The sequence below is a fragment of the Marmota flaviventris genome, chromosome 19 (genome assembly GCF_047511675.1).
Source record: "Marmota flaviventris isolate mMarFla1 chromosome 19, mMarFla1.hap1, whole genome shotgun sequence".
Classification (NCBI taxonomy): Eukaryota; Metazoa; Chordata; class Mammalia; order Rodentia; family Sciuridae; genus Marmota; species Marmota flaviventris.
The window spans coordinates 21989225-22015537 of record NC_092516.1 but is presented as its reverse complement, the minus strand read 5'-3'; the positions used below and the strand labels follow the sequence as shown (position 1 = coordinate 22015537).

General features: G+C 39.2%; 1 protein-coding gene across 2 annotated transcripts in view; it reads right to left on the bottom strand.

The window, feature by feature from the left end:
* The window catches only part of Itgam (integrin subunit alpha M), a 45890-nt gene extending 19849 nt beyond the window's left edge, over positions 1 to 26041 (bottom strand). Inside the window, exons 1-14 of one of the 2 annotated variants that reach the window (XM_027948437.2) lie at positions 25926 to 26041; positions 24687 to 24792; positions 22329 to 22432; positions 21940 to 22010; positions 21676 to 21793; positions 14105 to 14235; positions 13609 to 13754; positions 12354 to 12507; positions 10694 to 10844; positions 10094 to 10167; positions 9792 to 9921; positions 9360 to 9502; positions 479 to 619; positions 177 to 389 (exon numbers count right to left, since the gene is read on the bottom strand). In XM_027948437.2, coding sequence (XP_027804238.2) covers positions 177 to 389; positions 479 to 619; positions 9360 to 9502; positions 9792 to 9921; positions 10094 to 10167; positions 10694 to 10844; positions 12354 to 12507; positions 13609 to 13754; positions 14105 to 14235; positions 21676 to 21793; positions 21940 to 22010; positions 22329 to 22432; positions 24687 to 24792; positions 25926 to 25953 — 1710 coding nt within the window. In that variant the 5' untranslated portion in view covers positions 25954 to 26041. The remainder of the gene's footprint in view (positions 1 to 176; positions 390 to 478; positions 620 to 9359; positions 9503 to 9791; positions 9922 to 10093; positions 10168 to 10693; positions 10845 to 12353; positions 12508 to 13608; positions 13755 to 14104; positions 14236 to 21675; positions 21794 to 21939; positions 22011 to 22328; positions 22433 to 24686; positions 24793 to 25925) is intronic. The other variant, XM_027948438.2, reaches the window with a different exon arrangement.
* Positions 26042 to 26313: the final 272 nt, after the last annotated feature.

Sequence of the window (26313 nt, the reverse complement as noted above, 5' to 3'; positions counted from 1 at the left end):
CCTATCATTACAGTAATAATTAATCTAAAATTGAAATCCTTTATGGTTTTTGTGAAGTGTGTGTTATTATTTTTGAAGGTTCTAAAAGGAGTACAGGGAGACTCTTGAATTAGAAGGGAATAGATTCAGCAAAGAGGTTACTGATATGATAAGGACAGTAAGTGACCTGGACTTACCTGGCTGTGGGAGGAGCTGATGCCAAATACTGATATTCCATGAAAAATGTAAATAGCACCCCGATTCTCCTGTTCTCCTGGGGCTCCAATAGCCACGTCTGTCAGCTTGTCCCCATTCACATCTCCCAGCACTGTCAGAGCTGCCCCAAAGCGGCCCCAGGGATGGCCCTGCTCACCGTGGAGAACAGCCTCACACCGCCACCGAGCCCTCTGCTAAACAATAACAGTTTAGGCCTTAATGCAGACAACCTCTCCATCCCACACCCAGACCCCATCCATCCCAGGTCCCATCAGCCACTCACCCCCTTAGGCAAGGGACACACGGACACCTGGCCCCCTCGGGTCTGCTCATAGAAATGGGGTGCCCCAATGAGGACCAGGTTGGTGTTTCCATCACCGTCCATGTCCACCGAGCAGAGGGAAGCCCCAAAGTAGGAGCCAATCTGAAAGAGATGGATCCAGTATTTCATACCTCTTCCCACCTAAAGCAGAGTGTGATTTTTCTGTGAAGAGAAATCATTTTAAAACAAAAAGAAAGAAAAATCATGCCTGCTGGTGAAAACCCTTTGGAGAGGATGTGATTTTTCTATATGATTCATGATGATTCATGATAAATTCTTATTTGAATGTGCTGCCAGTTATAGAAGTACATTGTGAAGTGAATCTGCAGAGGTTTGGATTTGGGGTATCAAATGGTATTCTAGAGAGATTATTAAGGCAACAAAGAAGAAGTTAGATTGGAAAATCCAGATATAAAAGCCTAGAAGAATAGACAGGATATCCTTTCAATATATTGGGAGTCTTTGAGTGGGGTGATAAAAAATCAAAGTTGGCAGTCTTACAAATAAAGAATCAATCTGGGAGCTGGGGATGAGGCTCAGGTGGTGGTGCACTTGCCCTGGCATGCATGAGGCACTGGGTTCAATCCTCAGCACCACATAAATAAAATAAAGATATTGTGTCCACCTAAAACTAAAAAATAAATTTAAATAAAAGAATTATTCTGTTTGGATTAAAATTAACAATTGCTACCCAGAATTTTTTTGCAATAGTGAAAAATAATGTCCACCTACCAGCAAAAAGATTTTTAAATATGTTCAATGTCAATATAGAGAATTCGTCTCTAGAATTTTCCATTTAATTATTCATTCATTCACTTATTTTCACATACACATACAGACACACACACACACACACACACACACATCAATTTAAAACTGGGATACATTCTAGATCTAGAAAGAAAAAATGATCTCTGCCCCACACCATTGAGGAAGGCCTCACTGATAACCCAATAAAGGCATTTAAGCTTCATCCTGAAGTCAATAGGAGTACAAATTTTTTAGGTCAGGTTTATTGGTGTATAATGTACATGCAACAAACCCAGCCTTTTTATTATATAGTTTTCGAATTTTGAAAAACATTTAAAGTCATGTAATCATCACTACAGTCAACATATAGAAGAACTTCATCATCCCCAAAACATTCCCTCATGCACCATCATAATCAACCTCTCCCTACAATCACCCTAGCAACCACTAATTTGTTTTCTGTCCCTATAGTTTTGTCTTTTCCAGAATGTTATTTGAATAGAATTAAATATTTTATAGTCTGTGGGGACTGGCAACTGTTTCTAGGTTGGGACAATTCATACTATAGCCACTGCAGACTTGCACACAGGTCTTCACATAGACATCTGCTTTTATTTCTCTTGAGTAATAAAAGAAATAAAATTTCTTGAGTAAATGCTTAGGAGTGGGATTGCTCATTAAACTTCTCTGCTAATGAAGAGGAGGAGAGAGAAAACTCAAATTACTAAAATTTGTGATGAAAAAGGATATATCCCAACAGACACTATTAAAATACAGAAGATAATTAGAAACTATTTTGAAAATTTATACTCCAATAAAATAGAAATCTCAAAGACACTGACAAATTTCTAGAGGCAAATGATCTACCCAAACAGAATCAAGAGGATATACACAATTTAAACAGATCAATTTCAAGCAGGGAAATAGAAGACACCATCAAAAGCATACCAACCAAGAAAAACCCAGCCAGATGAATTCTCGATAGAGTTCTACAAGACCTTCAGAGAAGAACTAATACCAATACTCCTCAATTTATTCCATGAAATAGAAAAGGAGGGAGCCCTACCAAACTCATCCTATGAGGCTAGTATCACCTAGACTCCAAAACCAGACAAAGATACATCAAAGAAAGAAAGATTCAGACCAATATCCCTGATGAACATAGATGCAAAAACTCTCAATAAAATTCTGGCAAATCGCATATAAAAACATATTAAAAAGATAGTGCACCACAATCAAGTGGGGTTCATCCCAGGGATGAAAGGTTGGTTCACCATACAGAAATCAATATATATAAGTCATCACATCCATAGACTTAAAGACAAGATTCATATGATTATCACAATAAATGCAAAAAAAAATGTATTTTACAAAATACAGCACCTCTTCATGTTCAAAACTCTAGAAAAACTAGGGATATACCTCAACATTGTAAAAGCTATCTATGCTAAACCCAAGGCAAGCATCATTCTAAATAGAGAAAAATTTAAAGCATTCCCTCTAAAACTAGACCAAGATGGCAATGTCCTCTTTCACCACTTCTATTCAACATAGTCCTTGAAACTCTAGCTAGAGCAATCAGACAGACGAAAGAAATTAAAGGAATACACATAGGAAAAGAAGAATTCAAACTTTCACTATTTGCAATGACATGATTCTATATTTAGAATATCCAAAAAATTCCACCAGAAAACTTCTAGAACTAATAAATAAATTCAGCAAAGTAGCAGGATATGAAATCAATACCCATAAATCAAATGCATTTCTGTATATAAGGGATGAATCCACTGCAAGAGAAATTAGGAAAACTACCCCATTCAAAATAGCCTAAAAAAATAAAATACTCGGGAATAAATCTAGCAAAAGAAGTGAAAGCCCTTTAAAATGAAAACTATAGAGCACTAAAGAAAGAAATCGAAAAAGACCTTAGAAGATGGAAAGATCTCACATATTCTTGGATAGGCAGAATTAATATACTTAAAATGGCCATACTACCAAAAACATTATACAGTTTTAATGCAATCCCTATGAAAAGCCCAATGACATTCTTCGTGGAACTAGAAAAAGCATTGGAATTCATTTGGAAAAATAAGAAACCCAGAATAGCCAAAGCAATCCTCAGCAAGAAGAGTGAAGCAGGAGGCATCACAATACCAGACCTTAAACTATACTACAGAGCAATAGTAACAAAAATGGCATGGCAGGGCTGGGGATGTGGCTCAAGCGGTAGCGCGCTCGCCTGGCATGGGTGCGGCCCAGGTTCAATCCTCAGCACCACATACAAACAAAAGATGTTGTGTCCGCCAAAAACTAAAAAATAAATAAAAAATTAAAAAAAAAATGGCATGGTATTGGTACCAAAATAGATATGTAGACCAATGGTACAAAATAGAAGACACAGAGACAAACCCACATAAATATGGTTATCTCATACTAGACAAAGGTGTCAAAAACATACATTGGAGAAAAGATAGTCTAGTCAACAAATAGTGCAGGGAAAACTGGAAATCCATATGCAGTAAAATGAAATTGAACATCTATCTCTCACCCTGCACAAAAATTAACTCAAAGTGGATCAAAGACTTAGACACTAGAATAGAGACACTGCAACTAATAGAAGAAAAAGTAGGCCCAAATTTTCATCATGTCAGCTTAGAACCTGACTTCCTACTAAATACTGAATAAAGAAAAGCTTCTGATCCTAGGTTTGCTTCCCATTTCCTGCCTTCATCATGTGTTATTTGTCCTAATAGTTCCCTGAACAAGAGTAAGGTAAAATTAACCCTTCGCTGTCCCCCCTGAACACTTCCTCTTTCCCTGTAGTTAAGTCCAACAATTGATGGGATCTGGGAAGTGACTGTTAAGTATCCAGCATCCCCAAGGATCTCTGAGGTTGGGGGAACAAACCCCCAGCCACAGCTCATGCAGCTAGGGCCAAGTCCCTGAACTGATTGCATTTCCTGACCCCATAGAACATAGGCCTTCCACACCCTCTACTGTCTACTTTCTGCAAAACATAAAAAATTAAAAGAAAAAATCATGCATAAAATGGGAGAACTCAAAGCAACTCCCTAGTGTTACACCAAGGTTTTAAATCTAAAATCTGACTCCTCAACAGCCAACAGAGATACCAGATATCAACCACCTGCTAAACTTGTGTGGCTTTATACCCCATGGACAGTAAAGAGATCTGTACCAAACCCTTTGTTAATGTTAAAGGAGGCCTACTTCTACTTCCCACCCCCAAACTTTCCCTTCCCTTGCACGATCAACAAACCTCTGGATCAGGGACCTTGCCATTTTGCTTCTATACCCACCACCAACCTTCTTATCTTCTCATCTCTTTGGAGAGATAAGACCCCATTCATTATTCATTTCATCTCTGCTGAACAGAAATTCTGCCCTTAGGATGACTGGGACCATGTCCCTTACCACTTGGATTGAGGGAAAGATGTTTTCCCAACTCCTCGTGGGGAAAGTCCAGTCCAGGACTGGCACATTGATGGCATAAAGAGTGTAAGGTATACCTTGCCCTCTGTTGTCACCTTCTGTAGTCAAGCTTCTCCAAGGCTGAAAACTACACAATCAGCTTCCAGAGATACCCCCTAGGTTGTCTCTGAACCCATTTTAAGACCCTCTACTCCCAAGCTGACCTCAAAATTAATGCTTCATTAGCCTTAGCACTCAAACTGGCCACAATACAAATTAGATTATCTGTACTAATGGTGCAAATATGAAACCTTTGATCAAAAAATTCTCCAAAATTAAAAAATTACCTACTATAGATTGGAAAAATTGTCTCAAATTACAGAACGGCAAGTTTGTCTGAGGTTTTCTGCCTCCAAGCTTTCTTTTACCTTCACTCAATTATCAAATATATCACCCTAGACCTTCATACTCCTGCTGGTACTCTCTTTCCCCCATCCAATTTTTCATCAGTTCTACACTTAATACCCATAAAAACTTAAAACAGAGAAGGGCACCAAAGCTTCCCAGAAACAACTTCTATATACTGCTTTCTAGACCTTTAATAATAGGGAAGACAAGGCCAAACAGAAGAAAGAAAAGCATCAGCTCCTAGCCTCAGCCATCCATAGGCCTAAAAAAGGCTATTGCTGCTCATGGCCCCACCAGACCTTCTAATAAATCTCCTGGGCCCTGTTTCAATGTGGAAACTTTGAGCAAAAGCCTGCCTAACCAGAAGCCCGCCCACCAAGCGTAAACAAAAGTGACACTGGACTAGAGAATTGTCCCCAAGGCAAAACACCCCTCCCCCCCATGCAGCCATCTTCCCAAGTCCCATACACTAAGCTTCTGGAGGGAGAGGACCCAAATCCCACAGCCCTGGTAAATCCTCAGCACCATATAAAATAAATAAACAAAATAAAGATATTGTGTCCATGTATAACTAAAAAATATTTTTAAAAAAGAAAAGATAATACATCTTAGGAACCCCAAGTTATAAGGATGATGAATGACCAAGCAGCAGGCAAATATTCTACTTCTGAAGAGATTTTAAGGGCACAATTAGCTAGTAAATGTCTCCCCTTAACTTAAAATAATTATCAAAAGGTTAAATAGTATCCTCATTTTTGAGTGAGATCCCAACCCAAAGTCATATGAACAGGAGACTTATTCCAAGCCCCTACCCTACCCTCAATTTACCTATGGAGCAACAATTTAATCTGTTTGTCACTGAGAGGAAAAATACTTAACACTCTCAGTCTCAAAAGTAATGGGAAAGGATTGGGGTTGGCCCAGTGGTAGAGTGCTTGCTAGCATGTGTGAGGCGCTGTGTTCGATTCTCAGCACCGCATATAAATAAATTAAATAAAGGTCCATTGACAACTAAAAAATATTTTTAAAAAGTTATGGGAGGGGCTGGGGATGTGGCTCAAGCAGTAGCGTGCTCGCCTGGCATGCGTGCGGCCCGGTTCGATCCTCAGCAGCACATACAAACAAAGATGTTGTGTCCGCCAAAAACTAAAAATAAATATTAAAAAATTCTCTCTCTCTCTCTCTCTCTCTCTCTCTCTCTCTCTCTCTCTCTCTCTTTAAAAAAAAAAAAAAATAGTTATGGGAAATAGGGATGGGATTGTGGCTCAGTGGTAGAGCACTTGCCTAGCACAGGTGGGACCCGGGTTCGATCCTCAGCACCACATAAAAATAAAGGCATTGTGTTGTGTCCATCTACACCTAAAAAATAAATATTAAAAAAAGTTATGGGAAATAATGTTTCATAATTTTATACATCCAAACCTGACCTGATTATTACCAACCAGGGAAAAAAGGGTTAAAAAACTCTAGGCAAGAGATTTCCCTAGTCTGGCTACACTGAAGCTTACACTGGAATGCAAACAACAGACTCAATAGGGGGTCTAAGACTAAAAAGAAGGAGGAGGAGGAGGAGAAAAGTGTATGTATATATTTTGCAGTTTACATGATTGCATTATACATACTATACACAGACAGATAGACAGACAGACAGACACACACACACACACACACACCACACACACACACACACACACACACACACGTATGCATAATGAATATACTATCTAGCCTTTAAAAAGAAGGAAATTCCAGCCAGACGTTGTGGCACATACCCATAATCCTAGCAACTCGGGAGGCTGAAGCAGGAGGATCGTGTGTTCAAAACCAGCCTCAGCAATTTAGGCTGTAGGTAACTTAGCAAGACCCTGTCTCAAAACATACAATAAAAAGGACTGGAGATGTAGCTCAATGGTTAAGTACCCCTAGGTTCAATTCCCAGAGAAGGAGAAGGAGAAGAGAGGAGAAGGAGGAGAAGAGAAGAAGATTCTGTCATTGAAACAGCATGAAACCAGGGGATATCATGCTAAATGAAATAAGCCAGGCACAGAAAGACAAATACTGCATGATTTCACTTATATGTAGAATCTTAAAAGTCAGATGCATCACAGCAGAGATTAGAATGGTGGTTGCCAAGGGGCAGGACTTGGGGAGGAACAGCAGAGATTTTGGTCAAAGGGCACTACTACATTTCAGTTAGAATGAATAAGTTCTGTTGATCTCTGTTGTAGCATATAGAGACCATAACTAATAATAATGCATCATGTACTTAAAAATTACTAAAGGAATAGATTTTAAATGTTCTCACACTCCAAAACAAGATAAACATCTAAGGCAATAGATATATTAATTTAGATTGGTTTAATAATTTCACAATGTATACATATATTAAAACATCACATTTTACATGGGAAATACATACTACTTTCATTTGTAAATTATACCTCAGTAAAGAGGGGAACAAAACTTTATAAAAAGAAAATCAGTTGACTATGTATGTGTCTATCTATTTCAGGGCTATTCTATTCCACTGATCTTCATGTCCTTCTTTGGCAATACCAAAATGTCCTGATTACTATAACTTAAATTGTTAAGTCCTGAAATTCAGTGATATGTGAGTTCTCCAGTAAATACTAATGATATTTATCTAAATTCTTTGCAAAATTTTTTTCAGATATTCTACTTTCTTTTATTTCCCATATAAATTTTAGAATTATCTTCATCAATTCCACAAAACATACTTCTAGAATTTTTATTACATTGAGTGTAACAATCAACTTGGAGAAAATCGACATCTTAACTATACTGAGTCTTCTATCTGAGGATAGAACATCTGGCCATTTATTTATGTCTCTGATGTCTCTCATTAATATTTTATAGTTTTCAGCATATAATTATTGCACAGATTCTATGAGATTTATTCCTAAGCATTTCTTGGTCTTGGTTTGCTATTGTAAATGGTACTTTTTTCGTATTCATTTCCAATTGTTAAATGATACTACAGAAAAAGAATTAATTTTTATAAATTGATCTTGTAGCCTGAGAACTTACTAAAATAACTTATTAGTTACAGGAGCTTTTTTGTAGATTCTTTGAGATTTTCCATGCAAATATGTTATCTGCAAACACAGACAGTTTTATATCTTCCTTTCAGCTCCATGTGCTGACAACAGGGTATCACTAAGTTTCCCCCTTGCTTTGTTGAACCAGCTAGATCTTCCAATATGATGTTGAATAGAAATAGTAAGAATGAATATTCTTGCTTTGTTTCCAATTATAGCAGAAAAGCATTCTCTTGCACTTTTGACATCAACTGCAGATTTTTTGTAATTTTTTTCCAAGTTGAGGAAGTTCTCCTTAGTTCCTATTTCACTGAGGTTTTTAATCATGAAAGAATTCTATTTTTTGTCAATTACTGTTTCTGTGTCTACTAAAATAATTACTTTTTTATTCTCTAATTTCTTATTATGGTGGATTACATTGTTTTCAAAATAGCTATTTTTTATTGAGATAAAATTTGTATAACATAAATTCACCATTTTAAAGTATAAAATTCAGTGGTTTTTAGTATAGACATACTGTTATGTAACTATCATCACTAATTCAAGATTGTTGTCTCCCCAGAAATAAACTTAGGGTCTCCTAGTCATCATTCCCAATCCCTTAGCCACCCCCATTCCTTGACAACCACTAATCTACTTTCTGGCTCTATTGATTTGTAAAGTTTAAGTGTGAGGCTTCCAACTTTGTTCTACTTTTTCAAGCTTGTTTTGGCTATTCTGGATCCCTTGCATTTCCATATGAACTTTTAAAAATATTTTTAGTTGTAGATGGACACAAAACCTCACATGTGCTAGGCAAGCACTCTACCACTAAGCTACAACCCCAGCCCTCTATATAAACTTCAAGAACAGTTTGTCCTCTTGGGGAATCTCAAAGACACAGCCATTTGTCAACTGATATGGAATTATTAAATTATGTGGCTATATTGTTTATGTTACTAGTTGAATATCAGCTCTGGATGCAGTTAAACTCATAGAGAGCTCTGTACAGGTCAAAAATTATTATTTATTATTGTTAGAAAACTAAGAACACAGCATTCTCAAATGCAGAACTGATCCCGTGACTCCCCAACTTAAAGCCCTCTGAAGGCTCCTTTTCAAGTCTCTACCATACATGGCATCTGGCAATGCCCACCCTGGAATCTCTCTGTCCACAGGGTACCTCTGCACATTCACACTTTTTACTCTGCTCTTACCTGGTTGCCCTTGATAATAGTGTTGGTCTCCCAGGCACCAGCATTCTGTCTGAACATCGCCACCAGGCCAATGTGTTGATATCGAGGTGCACCCAGAACCAGGCTTTGCACCCGGTTCCTCAAGATGACTGCAGATGCATAACCTGAAGATGGTGGTCTAATAGGCAAAGTGCTTTCCCTCACAGGCCCTGCCCTCCTTTCCACTTTGCAGGTCATACTTGAGTGGGGGTAATGGGGCAGCCCCATGCTTGGCAGATTGGGGTAACAGCACTATACTATATTCCTCTTTGTGAACATAATTAAAATTAAATTTTGAAATTTATGTCTTTGCACATATCCCAAGGGCCTGTGAAAGATCCAATGGCAGTTACACTAACTGAGTTACATGAAATCCTAATCCTTTCTTAGGGGACCCCTGCTTTCCCCACTTACCCAAGTAAGCATCATTCATGTCTGAGTCTACCCTGGTTGTGTTGATGAAGGTGATTTCATTCTTGGACCTATGCAAAAAGGCCCCACCAGCCCAGTCAAAGCTCCCCACGGAGCCCAGCAAAGGACCATTCTGGAAAAAGAGGTCGAACAGGATTGATGAGGGAAGAAGAGACCATTTCTGCCCATTAAAGAGTTACCTCACTACAAGAGTCCATCACAGGAAGAGCCCCCAGACCCTTGGACTTCTTCTCTCTTTTCTTCTTGCCCTACCTCCACCCCCAATTTAATGAAGGGCCACTTACAGAGGTGATGGCAGCACTGAAGCCTTCCTGAGACATCTCATGCTCAAAGGAGCTGGTACTTCCTGTCTGAGTGCCTGTGAGGAGGAGAACTTTCTATATCAAAGAAAGCAGAAGAGCATAGAATAGTGCTGGAAATGCAAATGCTATTGTAGCCAGACAAAGGGAGGCTCCAATGGGATCTGTGTTGAACTCTAAAGTGTGTGCCCTTCTTTTGGCAGCTAATCACAGCAGCTACTTTCTGTCAGATGAGAATGTGGTCCTCAAGAAGTCTAATTCCTTTATTCAATATGCATTTATTGACCATCTTCTATGTACCAGGTAGTATTACAGGTGAAGAGTAACAGAATATTGAATAAATGTCAGCAACACATCTGCATTTTAGGGAAAATGCTGTATGGAATTTGACTTCTCCACACTTGGATTTATCAACCTATAGCCAAGATTGGCAAAATTATAGATGAAAATAAAGATTCTTCGATTTCAAAGGAATTGACCTGGTGAGGCCCAAGTGGTAGAGAAGAGTTGAGGTCAAGATTCCAGGAATTAGGAAGGTCTAGTCTGCATCTTGAGCTCTTCTGGGAACACAGATGCCCAGCTCACCTTCAATTGCAAAGATCTTTTCCTGAAGCTGGTTTTGAATGGTCTTTAGAGCTTCAAAGTTATTCACCCGGAACACATGATCACGAGCTGGCTTAGAGGCAATGGTATTAAGCTCTTCACGGGATCTGTCATTGTTGAAGGCACCTCCCACCTGGTTGCCAAGAAACAAGGGTCAAAGCAGACAGTGTCTGTAGGTAGCAGTATCATCTAGCAAAAATTCCTTAGGAAAAGTATCAGGAACATTGTCAAATAAGAGAATGCAGCAGAAGGCCTCTGAGACACTGCCAAGTGTAGCTGGGCAGAGTGTACATTGCATAGGCAGCAGCTGGGGGATTTTTTTTTTTTTTTTTTTTTTTTTTTTTTGCACTGGAGATTGAACTCAAGGCCACTTTACCAGTGAGCTATATCCCCAGCACTTTTTATTTTTTACTTTGAGACAGGGTATCACTAAGTTGCTAAGGCTGACCTTGAACCTGCAGTCTTCCTGCCTCAGCCTCTGGAGTTGCTGGAATTATAAGCATCTGCCACCACATCCAGATTCAAACACCATTTTTTTTTAATATTTATTTTTCAGTTTTCAGCGGACACAACATCTTTGTTTGTATGTGGTGCTGAGGATCGAACCCGGGCCGCACGTATGCCAGGCGAGCACGCTATTGCTTGAGCCACATCCCCAGCCCCTCAAACACAATTTTTAATGTATTTTCTCTGCCATGCTTCCTGGCTGCCCTCCTCTCAGAGAAAAGGGAGAGATTTTTTCTTTATATGAAGGTCTTACATGGTAATCCATGCACTCAGAATGATACTTTTTCTATGTCACACAAGTACTGTGGTAGTTTGATTATACTGATGATCCTCTTCCTTGTATCCAAGCCCTTTCCCTACAAACTTTCCTGTGCCCTTTACTCTTAGGGGAGTAATCTGAACCACTCACTGTCTCTGGGCTCAGCCATGTATCTTGGTTTAGCCCATGGATGTTATCAAACTTGATGCAAACAAAGATCTGAAAAAATGTCTGCAACATTTTCACTTTCTCGCTTGTTCCTCTGCCTTCACCAAAAGGACATGTCAAGGACAGCCCACTGTAGAATGAGACCCAGGGAGCAGAAGGGCCAAATCACCCAGTTGTTCCAACCAAGGTCATCTGTCCAGCAGACAAACTAGCTTGCAATCCTCAGAAATGGAGAAAGCTGGCCAGGATGTAAGCACGAGGATTACAAGTTCAAGACCACACTGGGCAACTTAGTGAGACTCTGTCTCAAAATAAAAAATAAACAGGACTAGGGATGTATCTCTGTGGTAGAGTACCCCTGAGTTAAATCCCCAGTGCTAGAAGAAAGAAAAGAAGGAAGGGGGAGGGGGAGAGGAGGGGAGATGGCCTGACAACGTGTAGCTGATTAAAAATGTGTGAATGAGCCCATCTGAGACCAGAAAAACTATGCAGCTGATCTACAGGCTTACTTATTATTTTTAGCCATTGAATTTGTAGATCATTTGTTACACAGCATTATTGTGACAATAGATAACTGATGCACAGGTCTGTCTGGGTTAGCAGGAACCCTTGCCTCACTGATTTCACCAGTATTTGCAAGTTGAAGGGAGGGTATGTCCAAGTAGAAATCCACAACAAAAGCATCAGGCCCAAAGACACATTTCCTACCCCAATGACATAGCGAATGACCCCCTTTCTGTCGGCCTCAGGGATGACATCCTCATAATTCAGGGGATCTTGATACTTTTCTCCATCTGTGATGACAACTAGGATCTTAACAGCATTTTCCCGGGCTCCATTGGCACTCTGAAACAGTTCTCTTCTGTTCACAGAAGAGGAAGAACAAAGTCAAATGCAAATAAAGAGGCTATTAATGTGTTGGGAGGAAATGTCAACAGAGTCACAGACACAGTCGCAGCTGGGCTCTGTCTAGGAAGGGGCTCTCTCTCTCCTGAGATAGAAAGGCAGCGGGGGAAGGGAGAAGAGAGAGAAGAATGGGGAAAAAAGTAAGCCTTTACCCTTATATATGCTTTTGTATGTTTTGACATTTTAAACTGAATATTATTCTTTTAAGTTTAGAAAATTTAAAAAAAAAAGAAATAGACAGTTTGGCCTTCATCACATCTCTCCTAGAGTACTACTACAGCTCTCCAGCTCATCTTCCTGCACTTCTGTCCCAACCCCACCCTTTCTGTTACACACACACACACAATCAGAATATTTCCAAAACATAATAGGATATCTTCCTACTGCTTAAGATCATCAATGGATCCTCAGTGGCTACAAATTTGCCTTTGGTTACCGAAATCAATCAATTTTTCTGGCCTCCCTCCAGCCACCTTTTCCTCACTCACTTTTTTTTGTTTGTTTGTTTTTGGTGGCAGCGGTAGGTACCATGGATTGAATTCAGGGACATTCAAAATGGCACCACATCCCCAGTCCTTTTTTTTTTTTTTTTTTTTTTGTATTTTTAGAAAGAGGGTCTCACTGAGTTGATTAGTGCCTCACTTTTGCGAAGGCTGGCTTTGAACTCGCCATCCTCCTGCCTCAGCCTCCCAAACCACTGAGATTACTGGTATGCATCACCCCACCCAGATTTCACTTCCTCTCTTTACTTCCACATTTATGCACAATTTTTTTTCATTGACATATTAGAGAAAGGAGACCCGGGAGAAGAAGGAGGGCAAGAGAAGGTGAGGTACTAGAGAATGAGATTGATCAAATTATATTATGTGCATATATGAAAATATCTCAATGAATCTCACTATTAAGCATAATTATAATGCACCAATAGAAAAAAAATACTACATACAGACCTCCTTCAAACCTTTGCCCCATTCTCGTCTGAACAATTCCCACATCCTTCAAAGCCCAGTTAAAATCATCTCCTCCTTCCATCTTAAGCAAAGAAGGAAGAACTTACACTACTTTGCGGATTCCTGTGGCAGTGTATGTTGTCCCATGCAGTTGTCTTATTTGGTTTACCAGCAATCTTGGGTTAGGATTTGTCTTGAAATAATTGAAGGTAAAATGAGTCTGGAAGTCATTTGAGTACTGCATCAAAGAGAACTGGAAACAGGGCAGTGGCATTAGACTGAAGAAGGTGCTCCTCATCTCCAGCAAGCCTTACATAAACCTTGCAACACTCCAATTTCCAAATTTCTTCTCCACAGCTCCCACCCACTTTCAATAATAGAATTCTACAAGAAGTGACATGTGGGTTTCATCTCCCATGCCACCCCTATTCGTCGAGCTGCCTACTTGAAATAATGCTTATGGTGCATCCAAGCAGATCAAAAAATAGAATCATAAAACAACATAACAATCAGATGTCCATTTTGCCATGTCTGCCATTGCAGTAGTGGGGAACAGTGGCAATCTGGCTGCCATGTATTTGCCACCCTGGTATGAGCCCTTACCAAGGTTTTAGACTTTTTGAATTGGTCCATCACTGTTGACACAAAGTCCTTCATCTTCCTAAAGTCGTTTTCATTGATGCTACCAGAGCCATCAATCAAAAAGGCAATGTCGCTCTCCTGCTGAGGACATTCTAGGGAAGAGGAAAAAGAGTACAAATTGATTAAGTAATTAGAGACTTGTTATCAGGTAAACAAGATTCCACCTATGTTCTGGGCTGAATTTTAAAAATGGCAGACTCCTTGGACATCAGCAAAATGACTGCTAGAAGTCATTAGTGCTCAGTCATCCACAAAGACAGCCAGAACAAGAAACAACCAAATAAATTTTGATGAAAATAAAATAACTAAAGGAGAGTACCAGAGTATATCAATCCCAGGATGGCCTCAGGGAATGGAAGGAAATTCCTGGCCTCCATCCCCCATCTCCCAGCAGATGTCAGCTTGGAACCAGGAGGGATTTCCTCCCAAGGTGGTAAAAGTAAGCAAGAGAACCCAGCAGCTATCACCAACATGTTGGGCACTTACATTCCTCACCACTGGGGTCTACAGTTGTCCTACAGAGTTTCAGCTGTGTGAGCGGCCTAGAGTACACAGCTGTGCTCCCTCAAGAGAAGGAGGCAACACTGAGCCCCAGCCCCTGTGGCCTATGCAGCTGAGGCCATATTGGAACCAGAGCCACTGCTGGAGTGTGTCCTGTTCCAGGGATGATAAGAGGTCATGGCACCTTTCCACCCCTGAAGTGTAGCCACCTGGTGGCTGTGCCCTTCTCCTTGGGGGCAAGCTGCCATAAAGCCACTTCATCTACCCTTCCCATCCCTGCGACCTATCCAGTCCTGCCTGAGCTGAACCAGTGCACTAGCTCTACAGAGAATAGTACTTGAGCCAGGCGCAGTGGTGCATGCCTATAATCCCGGCAGCTCAGGAGGCTGAGGCAAGAGGATCGCAAGTTCAAAGCCAGCCTCAGCAACAGTGAGGCACTAAGCAACTCAGTGAGACCGTCTCTAAATAAAATACAAAATAGGGCTGAAGGTGTGGCTCAGTGGTTGAGTACTCCTGAGTTCAATCCCTGGTACCAAAAAAAAAAAATAGTACTCAGGGTCATTGCAGTTCCCTTTCCCCTAAGTTGAAGCGACACTCTGCGTACCAGGGTTTCCAGAAAAGTGGCTTGCTGCTCAGAGAAGTCATGCTCCCTGAGGCTGAGCTGAAGTAGTGCATCATCTCCTGGGAAATTAGTGTCTTGGCTGACCAAGCAGCCATGCATCCCAGGACTGAGGTGAAGCAGTACCCCCATTTGCATTATGGAAAGTAAGAGACAAACATGGGGACAAAGAGCTTATTTAATGAAAAGAAAAAAAGCATTCAATTCTTAGAAGAGGTATGGATATCCAGATATATGAAACTGAAAATTCCAAAAGCAGATTCAATCCCAAGTGGTCTTCACTGCAAAGCACAATAAATTAACTGTCGAAAGTCAGACAAGGAATTTAAAAGCAGCAAAAGAAAAGCAGCCAGTCACTATAAGACAGTCCTTGTTAGACAACTGAGTTCTCAGCAGAAACTCTGTAGGACAACATAAAAGGGAATGATATATTTGATGTGTTGAAAGAAAAAACAGTCAACCAAGAATACTATATCCAAGAATACAATCTCTTTCAGGAAAAATAAAATCTTTCTTAGACAAGCAAAATTGAGGGAATTCATCACCAAAAGACTTGTCTTACAAGAAATGATTAAGGAAATTCTTCAAGTAGAAATGAAAGGACACTAATTACTAATACAAAAATATATTAGAGTATAAAATTCACAGGTAAAAGTAGATATATAATCAAATCCAGAATACCACACTATTGATATTGTGCTCTGTAAATCACATATATCTCTAGTATGAAGGTTAAAACTCAAAATGATAAAAAATAAATAAATAACAATAGGGGCTGGGGTTGTGGCTCAGTGGTACAGCACTTGCTTAGCATGTGTGAGGCACTGGGTTCAATTCTCAGCATCATATATAAATAAATAAAGTTCATTGACAACTAAGAAAATATTTTTCAAAAAATAACAATAGCTTCAATAAGTTTTTAAGAAATATATAATATAAAAATGTCAAATGTGACATCAAAAATAGAAATTGGGGGCTGGGGGTACAGCTTAAGTAGTCGAGTGTTTGTCTAATATGCACGAAGTCCTGGTTTCAGTTCTCAGCACTGCAAAAACAAGTGAAAAAAAGATAAAAGGGAGATATAGATATATATATATATATATATATATATATATATATATATATATATATGTATACACACACACACACACACACACACACACACACACACATGCATGCCTTCTGGGGAGAGATTTAAAGTCTAGAGTTCTGGGCTGGGAATGTTTCCCAGTGGTAGAGCACTTGCCTAGCATGTGTGGGACCTGGAGTTCAAACCCCAGCACTGCAAAAAATGACTAGAAGTTAACTGAAGTTAAGGTGTCATCAGTGTAAAATAGACTACTGCAACTATAAAATATTGCACATAAGCCTGTGGTAGCAAGGCAAAAAAAAAAAAAAAAAACTAGAGAAGACACACAGATGATAAAGAGAAAGGAAATAAAATAGAGCTCTAAAGAAAATCACCAAATCACAGAGAGAACAACAACAGAGAAAGATAGGAACAAAGGTCTACAAACAATGAGAAGACAGCAACAAAATGGTAGTAATAACTGTTTACCTATCAATAATTGCTTTGAATGTGAATGTATTAAGATCTCCAATCAAAAATCACAGTGGTTGAAGGAATTGAAAAACAAGATCCAACTATATCCAGCCTGGTACATTAGTCTTAAGGAGATACATAGGCTAAAAGTGAAGAGAGAAAATAAGGTATCTCATGCAAATGTTATCCTAAAGAGAGCAAGTACAGCTATTCTTATATCAGAATTCTTATATCTTATATCAAGTTTAAAACTGTTACAAGAAGGATTGGGGGCTTAGCTCAATGGTAGAGTACCGGCTGGGTTCAATCCTCAGCACAGAAAAAATCTGCTACAAGATACAAAGAAAGTCATTATTTAATGATACAGGGCTCAATTTATCAAAAAGATATAATAATCAAATATATATATATGTATATATATGGCTAGCCAATATCAGAGCACCTAAGTATATAAAAAAATATTAATGGACATAAAAGGACAAATAGATAGAGATGAGAGTGATACAATAAAATTAGGAGACTTCACTACCCCGTTTTCAACAAATTAATCAGACAGAAAAATTAACATGGAAATACTGAAATTTAACTGCACTTTAGACAAACTAGATCTAAGAACATTATACATAACCTTCCAGCTTACAGTTATAGAATACATATTCTTCTCAATTGCACACAGAACATTCTCCAAGAATGACCATTTAGTAGGCCACAAAACAAGCTTTATCAAATATTTTAAAAACTTGAAATATATCAAGAATTGTTCCCAACAACAATGATACATAATTAGAAATCAATAATAGGAGGAACTTTAGAAACCATAAAAGTACATGAAAACTAAACAACATTCCAGAGCTAGGGCTGCAGCTCAGTGGCAGAGCATTGCCTAGTATGTGTGAAGCCCTGAGTTTGAACACAAGCCCTAAAAAAAAGAAGGGGGAAAAAATTCTCCTAAACAACCAATGAGCCAATGGAGAAATTAAAAGGAAAAATTTTAAAAATCTCCACAGACAAATGAAAATGTAAACACAACATACCAAAAATTATGAAAGCAAATGCAACATTCAGAGGGAAATTTATAGCAATAAATGCCTACATCAAAACATAGGAAAGTTCTCAGACTGGGGTTGTGGCTCAGCAGTGGAGTGCTTGCCTAGCATGTGTAAGGCCCTGGGTTCAATCCTCAGCACCACATAAAAATAAATAAAATAAAGGTATTGTGCCAGACTACAACTAAAAAATAAATATTAAAAAAAAAACACATAAGAGGGGCTGAGGTTGTGGCTCAGCAGTAGAGTGTTCGCCTAGCATGCACGAGGCACTGGGTTCAATCTTCAACACCACATAAATGTAAAATAAAGATATTTTTTTTTTAAATAAGAAAGTTCTCAAAAAATCTAATACTTTACCTCATAAAAAATAACAAAATAACAAACCAAACTCTAAGAGAGAAGAATAAATAATAAAGATCGGAGCAGAAATAAACAACAGAGAGACTTAAAATACAATGTAAAAAAATAAATGAAATAAACAGTTGTTTTTTCAAAGGATAAACAAAATCCACAGGCTTTTAATCAGGTTAATAAAGAAATAACTGAGAAGAATCAAACGTAGAAATGATAAAGCACACATTAAACTGATGTCACGGAAATACAAAAGACAAAAATACAAAAGAGAGTATTATGAACAACTATATACCAACAAATTTGAAAACTACAAGAAATGGATAAATTCCTAGATACATGCAACCTACAGAGATTGTGCCACCCTGAAATGGAAAATCTGAATAGAATAATGAGTAAGGAGAGTGAATCAGCAATAAAAAGACTTCTTGCAAAGAAAAAGCCAGGAACCAGATAACTTCACTGCTGAATTCAACCAAACATTAAAGAATTAATACCAATTCTTCTCAAACTATTTCATAAAATTGAGAAAGAGGAAAATCTTCCAGATTCATTCTGTGAAGTCAGCATTACCCTGATATCAAGGTTAGACAAAGACAAACAAAGAAAAAGAAAATTACTAGTATACCTAGTAAGGATACATGTAAAAATCCTCAACAAAATTCAAGGGAATTGAATTCAACAGCAGATCAAAAGTATCACTCACTATGATCAAGTAGGATTCATCCCAGGAATACAAGGATAGTTTGACATACACAAAATTTGATTCATCACATTTACAAAGTGAAGAACCAAAACCATATGATTATTTCAGTAGGTACAAAAACACATTGGACAAAACTTAACATCCCTTCATGATAAAAACTCTCAAGCCAGGCATAATGGCACATGCCTATAATCCCAGCAGTTTGGGAGGCTGAGACAGGAGGATCAGAGTTCAAAGCCAGCCTCAGCAATAGTGAGGCACTAAGCAACTCATTGAGACCCTATCTCTAAATAAAATACAAAAAAGGGAAGTACCCCCCAAAAAAATAAAAAAATTAAAACTCTCAACAGATTAGGCATAAAATGTACCTATTTCAGCACAGTGAGGCTGTGACAAACTCACAAACTCACAGCCTACGTCATACTGAATGGAAAAAGCTGAAATCATTTCCTCTAGAATCAGGAACAAGACAAGGAGGGCCCTCTTAATCACTCTTATTTAACAAAATACAAGAAGTCCTAGCAAGAGCAATTAGGCAAGAGTAAAAAATAAAAGGCATCCAAGTTGGAAAGAAGTCAAATTGTCTCTATTTGCAGATGATATAATATTATATATAGAAAAACCTAAAGACTCCAAAAAAAAAAAAAAAACTGTTAGAACTAACAAATGAGTTCAATAAAGTGTCAGGGAACAAACATGTGAAAATCTATAGTATTTCTATATGATAATAGTAAGCTACCAAAAAATGAAGAAAAAAATCCCATTTAAGAAATAAGAGGGCTGGGGCTGTAGCTCAGTGGTAGAGCACTTTCCTAGCACATGTGAGGCACTGGGTTTGATCCTCCACACCACATAAAAATAAATAAATAAAATAAAGGTCCATAAACAACTAAAACATAAAAAATAAATAATATACCTAGGAAAAATTCAGAAAGTTGAAATATCTCTATACTGAAAATTATAAGAGTGTTGAAAGAAACTGAAGAGGACATAATTAAGTGAAATCACATCTAGTATTCATGTACTGAGAGAATTAATATTGTTAAAAGTTTCACATTACCTAAGTGATCTACAGATTCACTGCAATCTCTATAAAAATACCAATGACATTCTTCATAGAAATAGAAAAAACAATTCTAAAATTCATATAAAACCACCAAAGATCCCATAGAGTCAAGGCAATCTTGAGCATAAAGAACAAAGCTGGTAACACCCAAGAAGCAGTGGGGGTAGAATAGAAGTGTTGTGAATTAGACAAAGGGGAATGAAGGGAAGAAAGGGAGATAGGAATAGGGAAGACAGTGGAATGAATCTGACATAACTTTCCTATATACATGTATGAATACACCACAGTGAATCTCAATATCCTGTACATCCACAAGACTGGGATCCTAATTAGAATAAGATATACTCCATGCTTGTATAAATATGTCAAAATAGACTCTACTTGGGGCTGGGGTTGTGGCTCAGTAGCAGAGTGCTTGCCTAGCATGTGTGAGGCACTGGGTTTGATTTTCAGCACCACATATAAATGAATAAAACAAAGGTCCATCGACCAACTAAAAAAATAAATAATATTTTTACAAAAATAGACTCTACTATTATGTACGACTAAAAAGAACAAATAAAAAAGTAAATTACCTTCACTAATACTACTAGTTTCAAAATATCATTTTATGTAGTAATAACAATTTCAAAATGACCTATGAAGTGTGAATTATTGTGTAAGGGAAATATCTGAATATATTTGTGTATGCGTTTCTTTTACTAAATTGTCATTAAAAAGGGGCTGAGGTTGTGGCTCAAAGGTAGAACGTTTGCCTAGCATGAGTGGGGCACTGTGTTTGATCCTCAGCACCATAAAAAAAAAAAAAAAAGATATTGTGTATACCTATAAAAAAATAAATATTTTTTTTAAAAATTGACATAAAAAAGAGTCATCAAAATGTTAGTGCTTTGGGGCTGGGCTGTAGCTCAGTGGTAGAGCACTTGTGTCGCATGTGTGAGGTGCTCGATTCTCAGCACCACATAAAAAGAAATAAATAAAGATATTGTGTCCATATACAACTAAAAAATGTTTTAAAATAGTGTTAGAATAAATAAATACTTTTTTTAAAAAAAGAAAGATTAGCATGGAGTTTATACAACTCTATTCATGATCACCAAACATTTTTCAACTCAAACATCCTTTGGTGTTAACAAATGGACTTGTGAATGGGGCTGTGGTGAATCCATGCAAAGGAATATCACTCACTGGTATAAAAAGAATGATACACACGACAACATGGATATACGCGGAAATAATGCATTGTCAGCTGAGATCTGGAGAAGAGCATGCCTAGCTAAAGGAATAGTAAGCACAAAGGCCCTGAGGCAAGGACAGGTTGGTGTGATTCCTGAAGAAGAAAGTCAGCTAGAGTGGCTGAAGCAGTGATTGAGGTAGAAGGCAGTGGGAGAGTAAGAGAGGTAAGCAGGGGCTGCACCATCTAGAACATCAAAGGCAGGAGAACAGGCACTTACTCCATGGACAATGGTTGGGACATCTATGAAGTCAGGTGGCCTGGTCCCCTTGCAGAGGTAAGTATATCAGGACTTTGCTTAAAGTGAGTTTCTCCTACCCCGCCCCCACCACCAATTGTTTTTAGTGGAATGGCTTCCCCATCCTTCTGCACCTAGACCTCTAAGTTCTCCCCTAGACCACGAGCAGTCAATCACAGCTCAGTCCTACCCGCTATCCTCCAGTCTCTACCAAAAGGCACATACCTCTGAGGGCCTCTGGAAACCTCTGGGGCTGCTGCAGTAGGTTGGATCCAAATAGGAAGCAGAAGCCATTCACATAAGTGTTCTCCTTGCAAGTTTGGTGCACAGTGGGGCCACAGGCCTGAGGGACAGGGTACCAGTAGAAGGGGCTGCCCTGCTCCCTCTCTTTTCATAGCAGCACCTCCACCTCCCACAAGACCCCAGCCCCAATAGCCTCAGGTCCCCATTCCTCCCCTCAAGACCCTCCTGTGACCCAGAGCAACTCACCAGCAGCTGTGAGGGGTTGATGGCAGTCGCCAGGGAGAGGCCCAAGGACATGTTCACAGCCTCCAGGGGGACTGCAGAGATAGATATGTACATGGTCACCCTCAAGGGGATGAAAGGAGCTGTGTAAGAGCTAGGCAGGGATCACTTCAAATAGGAGACACAGAAGTGTGACAGGTCAAGGGGACACCTAGATCATGGGAAAGTAACAGAGAGAGGCCACCTGAGAGAGTCTGAGGTAGGGTTTTTCAGATTGAGTAGAGACTGGAGAGCCAGACTCCCTCTGTCCCCCAGTGTAGATCCCCCAGAACATGGGGATTCCTGGAAAGTACAGGTGAGTCACAGATGGAATCCAGCACTACCAGGGACCCAGATGGGGGCCAGTGACTCACCCTGAAAGTGGATGGGCTCACACTTGCGGGTGTTGATTTCACATTGATAGAGGCCTCCTGTTTGGTTGTCAGCTTTTATCTCCTGGGGGGCTCCAACCACAATCCTGGGGAGAATAGAGAAAACTCTGATGTGCAGGAAAAGAAGGAGATCATGGAAGAGTTCTACCACCCAAGGGAAAAGTAGGGACTCTCATGTGGATTCTTGAATTTCCATTAATAGGAAGAATAATTTGCCCAGGAAGAAATGGAAAAATATTAAGTCTCAATGAGAAGGGCCTGAGAATGACATGCAACTCAGAGGGCATTTTCAAAATGAATAAGTTCATCCACAGAGTAATTTTAAATAAATTTCTGCATATGATAAACTAGTTCATGCAAAGACAAAAGATAAATAATAAATTGTAAGAAAGGATATTAGCAACTTATAACTCAGACTACCTTCAATATAGTCAGTTCCTACAAACCAGTAAGAGAAATAAAAGAATAGAAAATGGTGCAAAAGATTTTTTAAAAGAATTTGCAAAAAAAAAAAAATTTAAAAAGAACTACATGTCTGGTAAAAAAAAAAAAAGAAAAAGAAAAAGAAAGCAATTTAAAACTAAATTTACTCATCTACTCACTTTTACAAAGATCAATAAGTTTGATAACAAATTGAATTGGCAAGTGGATGGGGAAATAAGTGTTCCCACAAACTTCTGGTGCAAGTGAAATTTGCTGCCATGCTTTACAGAGGGCTTTACATGCTTTACAGAGGGCAATCTGGAAAATTTTATTGTAATCACATATGCACACACAGAAGTGCATCCCTGTAATTCCAGCAGCTGGTGAGGCTGAGACAGGATTGCAAGTTCGGGGTCAGCCTAAGCAACTTAGGGAGACCCTATCTCAAAGTAAGTAAGTAAATATAAGGCTAGGTGTGCAGTTTTGTAGTAGAGCACTTGCCTAACTGCCCTGCGTTCAATCCCCAGTACCACAAAAATTTAAAATTGTATATGCATTTTTGATCCAGCACTACCAGTTCTGGGAATTTACTTCCAAATATACTTGCACATGTGCAAAAGAACAGTATAGTCCATATAAAAGTTTGGAAATGATCTAAATGTGCCTTAAGAGATTTAATCCCCTGCCCATGCAAAGAGTACAGATGCATCTCCTGCAAGGGAGGAGGAGGAGGAGGAGGAGAAAGAAGAGGAGGAGGGGGGGGGAGAGGAGGGGGGGGAGAGGAGGGGGAGGGGGAGGAGAAGGGGAGGAGGAGGGCAAAGCAAAGCAGAGTTGCTGCTCCTATGCCAAGTGTACCCAGGGTTGTGTCTACAAAGGGGCAAAGGACAAGTGCAGCTGCTGCACCTGATGTGGGAAGAGCCCTGCCCCCACCTGTACACCGAGCAGACTTGCATTTCTTGTCCTAGTCCCCAAACCCATTTGAAGCCTTCCTTTTCCTATGAACTATGTGAATAATAATACAACTGTTGACAACTTTCTTGGGGAAAAAAAGAAGAGATTTAATGTAATGTAAAAGCAAATTCTAGTATCTCCTAATAACAGAATATGATGCAAACAGAAGACAGAATGAGTATGCTTTTTATGTACTTAATCTGGTAAAATCAGATTAATGTACAAAATCAGCAAAATGTAGTAGAAAGTAGAGGTCAACACATTTTTCTGAAAAAGTTATAATAGTTCCACAAATATTTCTGGTAAATGTTTTAGTCTTTATGAACAATACAGTCTCTGTCACAGATATTTTATTTTACCAGCATAACTCAAAAGAAGTCATAAACAATAAGTGGCAAATGGGCAGAGTTGTGTTCAATAAAATTTATTTACAAAAATAATTGGCAAGCCAGATGCAGTGGTGCACACCTGTAATCCCAGCGACTCTGGAGGCTGAGGTAGGAGGATCACAAGCTCAAGGCCAGCCTCAGCAACTTCACCAGCTCCTAAACAACTTTAAAAGGGCTAGGGATGTGGCTCAGTGGTTAAGTGCCCTTGGGTTCAATCTCTGGTACCAAAAAAAGTACAGGCAACAGCCATAGATTAAGTATAATGTGTGGTATAAATTGAGTATGGAGTAGAAACTAGGGAGATAGATATAGACATAAAGATATAAATATATAGATAAAAATCTCTGAAAGAACTCACAAAGAAATTATTTGTCAATGTACCTCTTGGAAAGGGAAGTGGGGGAAGGGTTGCGGAAGAGCTTTTTATTCTTACACACTTTTGCATCTTTTGAATTTGGAAACTTGTCCTGGTTCCAAATTTGCTACCTACTCAAAAATCAATCAAGGAAACAGCTTACTGTTTTCCAACAATTTAGGGAAGCACATGAGACAGAGGATGTCCCACTGGTGCTCTTACCGGGATCCCTCAAACTGGACCACACTCTGCCCAAACCCCCTTGCGTTCTCTTGGAAGGTCATTGGATTTTCAGTGTCCAGGTTGAATGCACGACACAAAGCCAAGGCTGGAAGGAGAATAAGGTGTTTAGGGTCAGGAGAGGAACCTCTACAGTTAAGGAAGGAGCACACCTTCCTGCACCACACACCATCCTGTCCAGATTCACCCTAACCCATCATCAGGATGTCTGCCTCCAGGGTCTAGTTCTGACTGCCTAGGGCAGGGGCAGCACATTTTTTCTATAGAGAGGCTGATATTTCAAGCTTTGCAGGCCAAGAGTCTAATAGAATACATAGGTACAAATATAACAGGAAAAATTTTCACTTCCACAAATTTTTCATCAAGGAAATTCAAAATATAATTATTAATTACAATTTTTTTGTAATATAAGTTTAATAATGAGCCAAATGAAGTTCTAGGTAAGGAGATGGCATTTCACCTCACTGGATTCCAAATTTCTATTCCCTGTCATCAAATTGGTTATAAATGTTATCTTCAACCTCTGGCTTGCAGATTATAGCCAACAATAGGTGGTGAGCCACATTTGACACATTTACTACCATCAGAGGATGCAGTCAGTCCATCTCTGAGCTCCACCCTCCCTTCTGAGCACAAAAAATGTCCTCTTCATCAAATACTTTGCCCAACAATCCTATAGACAATGCTATTTGCCCAAGTTCCTATAGACTCAGTTAGATAATTTCCTTCCCATGCAAACTTCCTTCTCAAGCATTTCCTTCCCTTCTTGGCTCATTCTCCACAAAATATAGGCATAAAAGGAAACAGACTCAAACATTTTAATTCATCAGTCATTCAACAAACATACCTGATCCTTGTTAAATAGAACTCTAGCAAAGTGGAGGCCATGATAGAATCCAAGAGGAAGCCCTCTGGGACAAGAGTCTAACACCTGCTGTGCATCTTCAGGCATATCACTTCATCTCTCTGGGCCTCAGTTTTCTCATTTGTGAAGTGATTGGATGCCAAAGAGCCTTGAATTTAGTCATTCATCCATGCTTCGTGGCCACCTCATCTTGATCTTACTCTACTCTCTGCTTCGTCCTTAAATGATCCTTCCCCCCAAACCCCTCTACCTCTCCCTAGCCTACCTCCTACATATTCTGTGTCCTTTCTCTCCATTCACAGCCCCAAAAGTTCCCCTCCTCCCCATCCTGAGGTCCCCCCAAGTCCCTGGTGTACCTGTTAACAGAAGAACTCTACAAGTCATGGCTGAAAGGAGCAGGAACCGGGAAGAAGCATGAACTGTGGGGTTGCAAGCCCCACTGAGCCACTTCAAGTAAGCCACCAAAGCCAGGAAGGGAGAAAAAGAGAAGTAGGAGGGCTAAAGCTGTTAAGAGACTCAAAGAAAGAGGAGGGAGGCTCACTGAGCACCCAGCCCCACTTGACCTTCCTGGGACTGCACACAGCCTGATCTCCTGCCCTGCCCAATTTCCTGACCCAAACCATAAAAGTCACTCTCCAAAAGATGCCATTTGTCACCTGGGTTTGGCCAAAGCATTATGGAAAGCAAGCAAAATAGCTTTTGAGCCTGCCTTCTGCAATGTGTGTTCTGAACATTAATACAGAT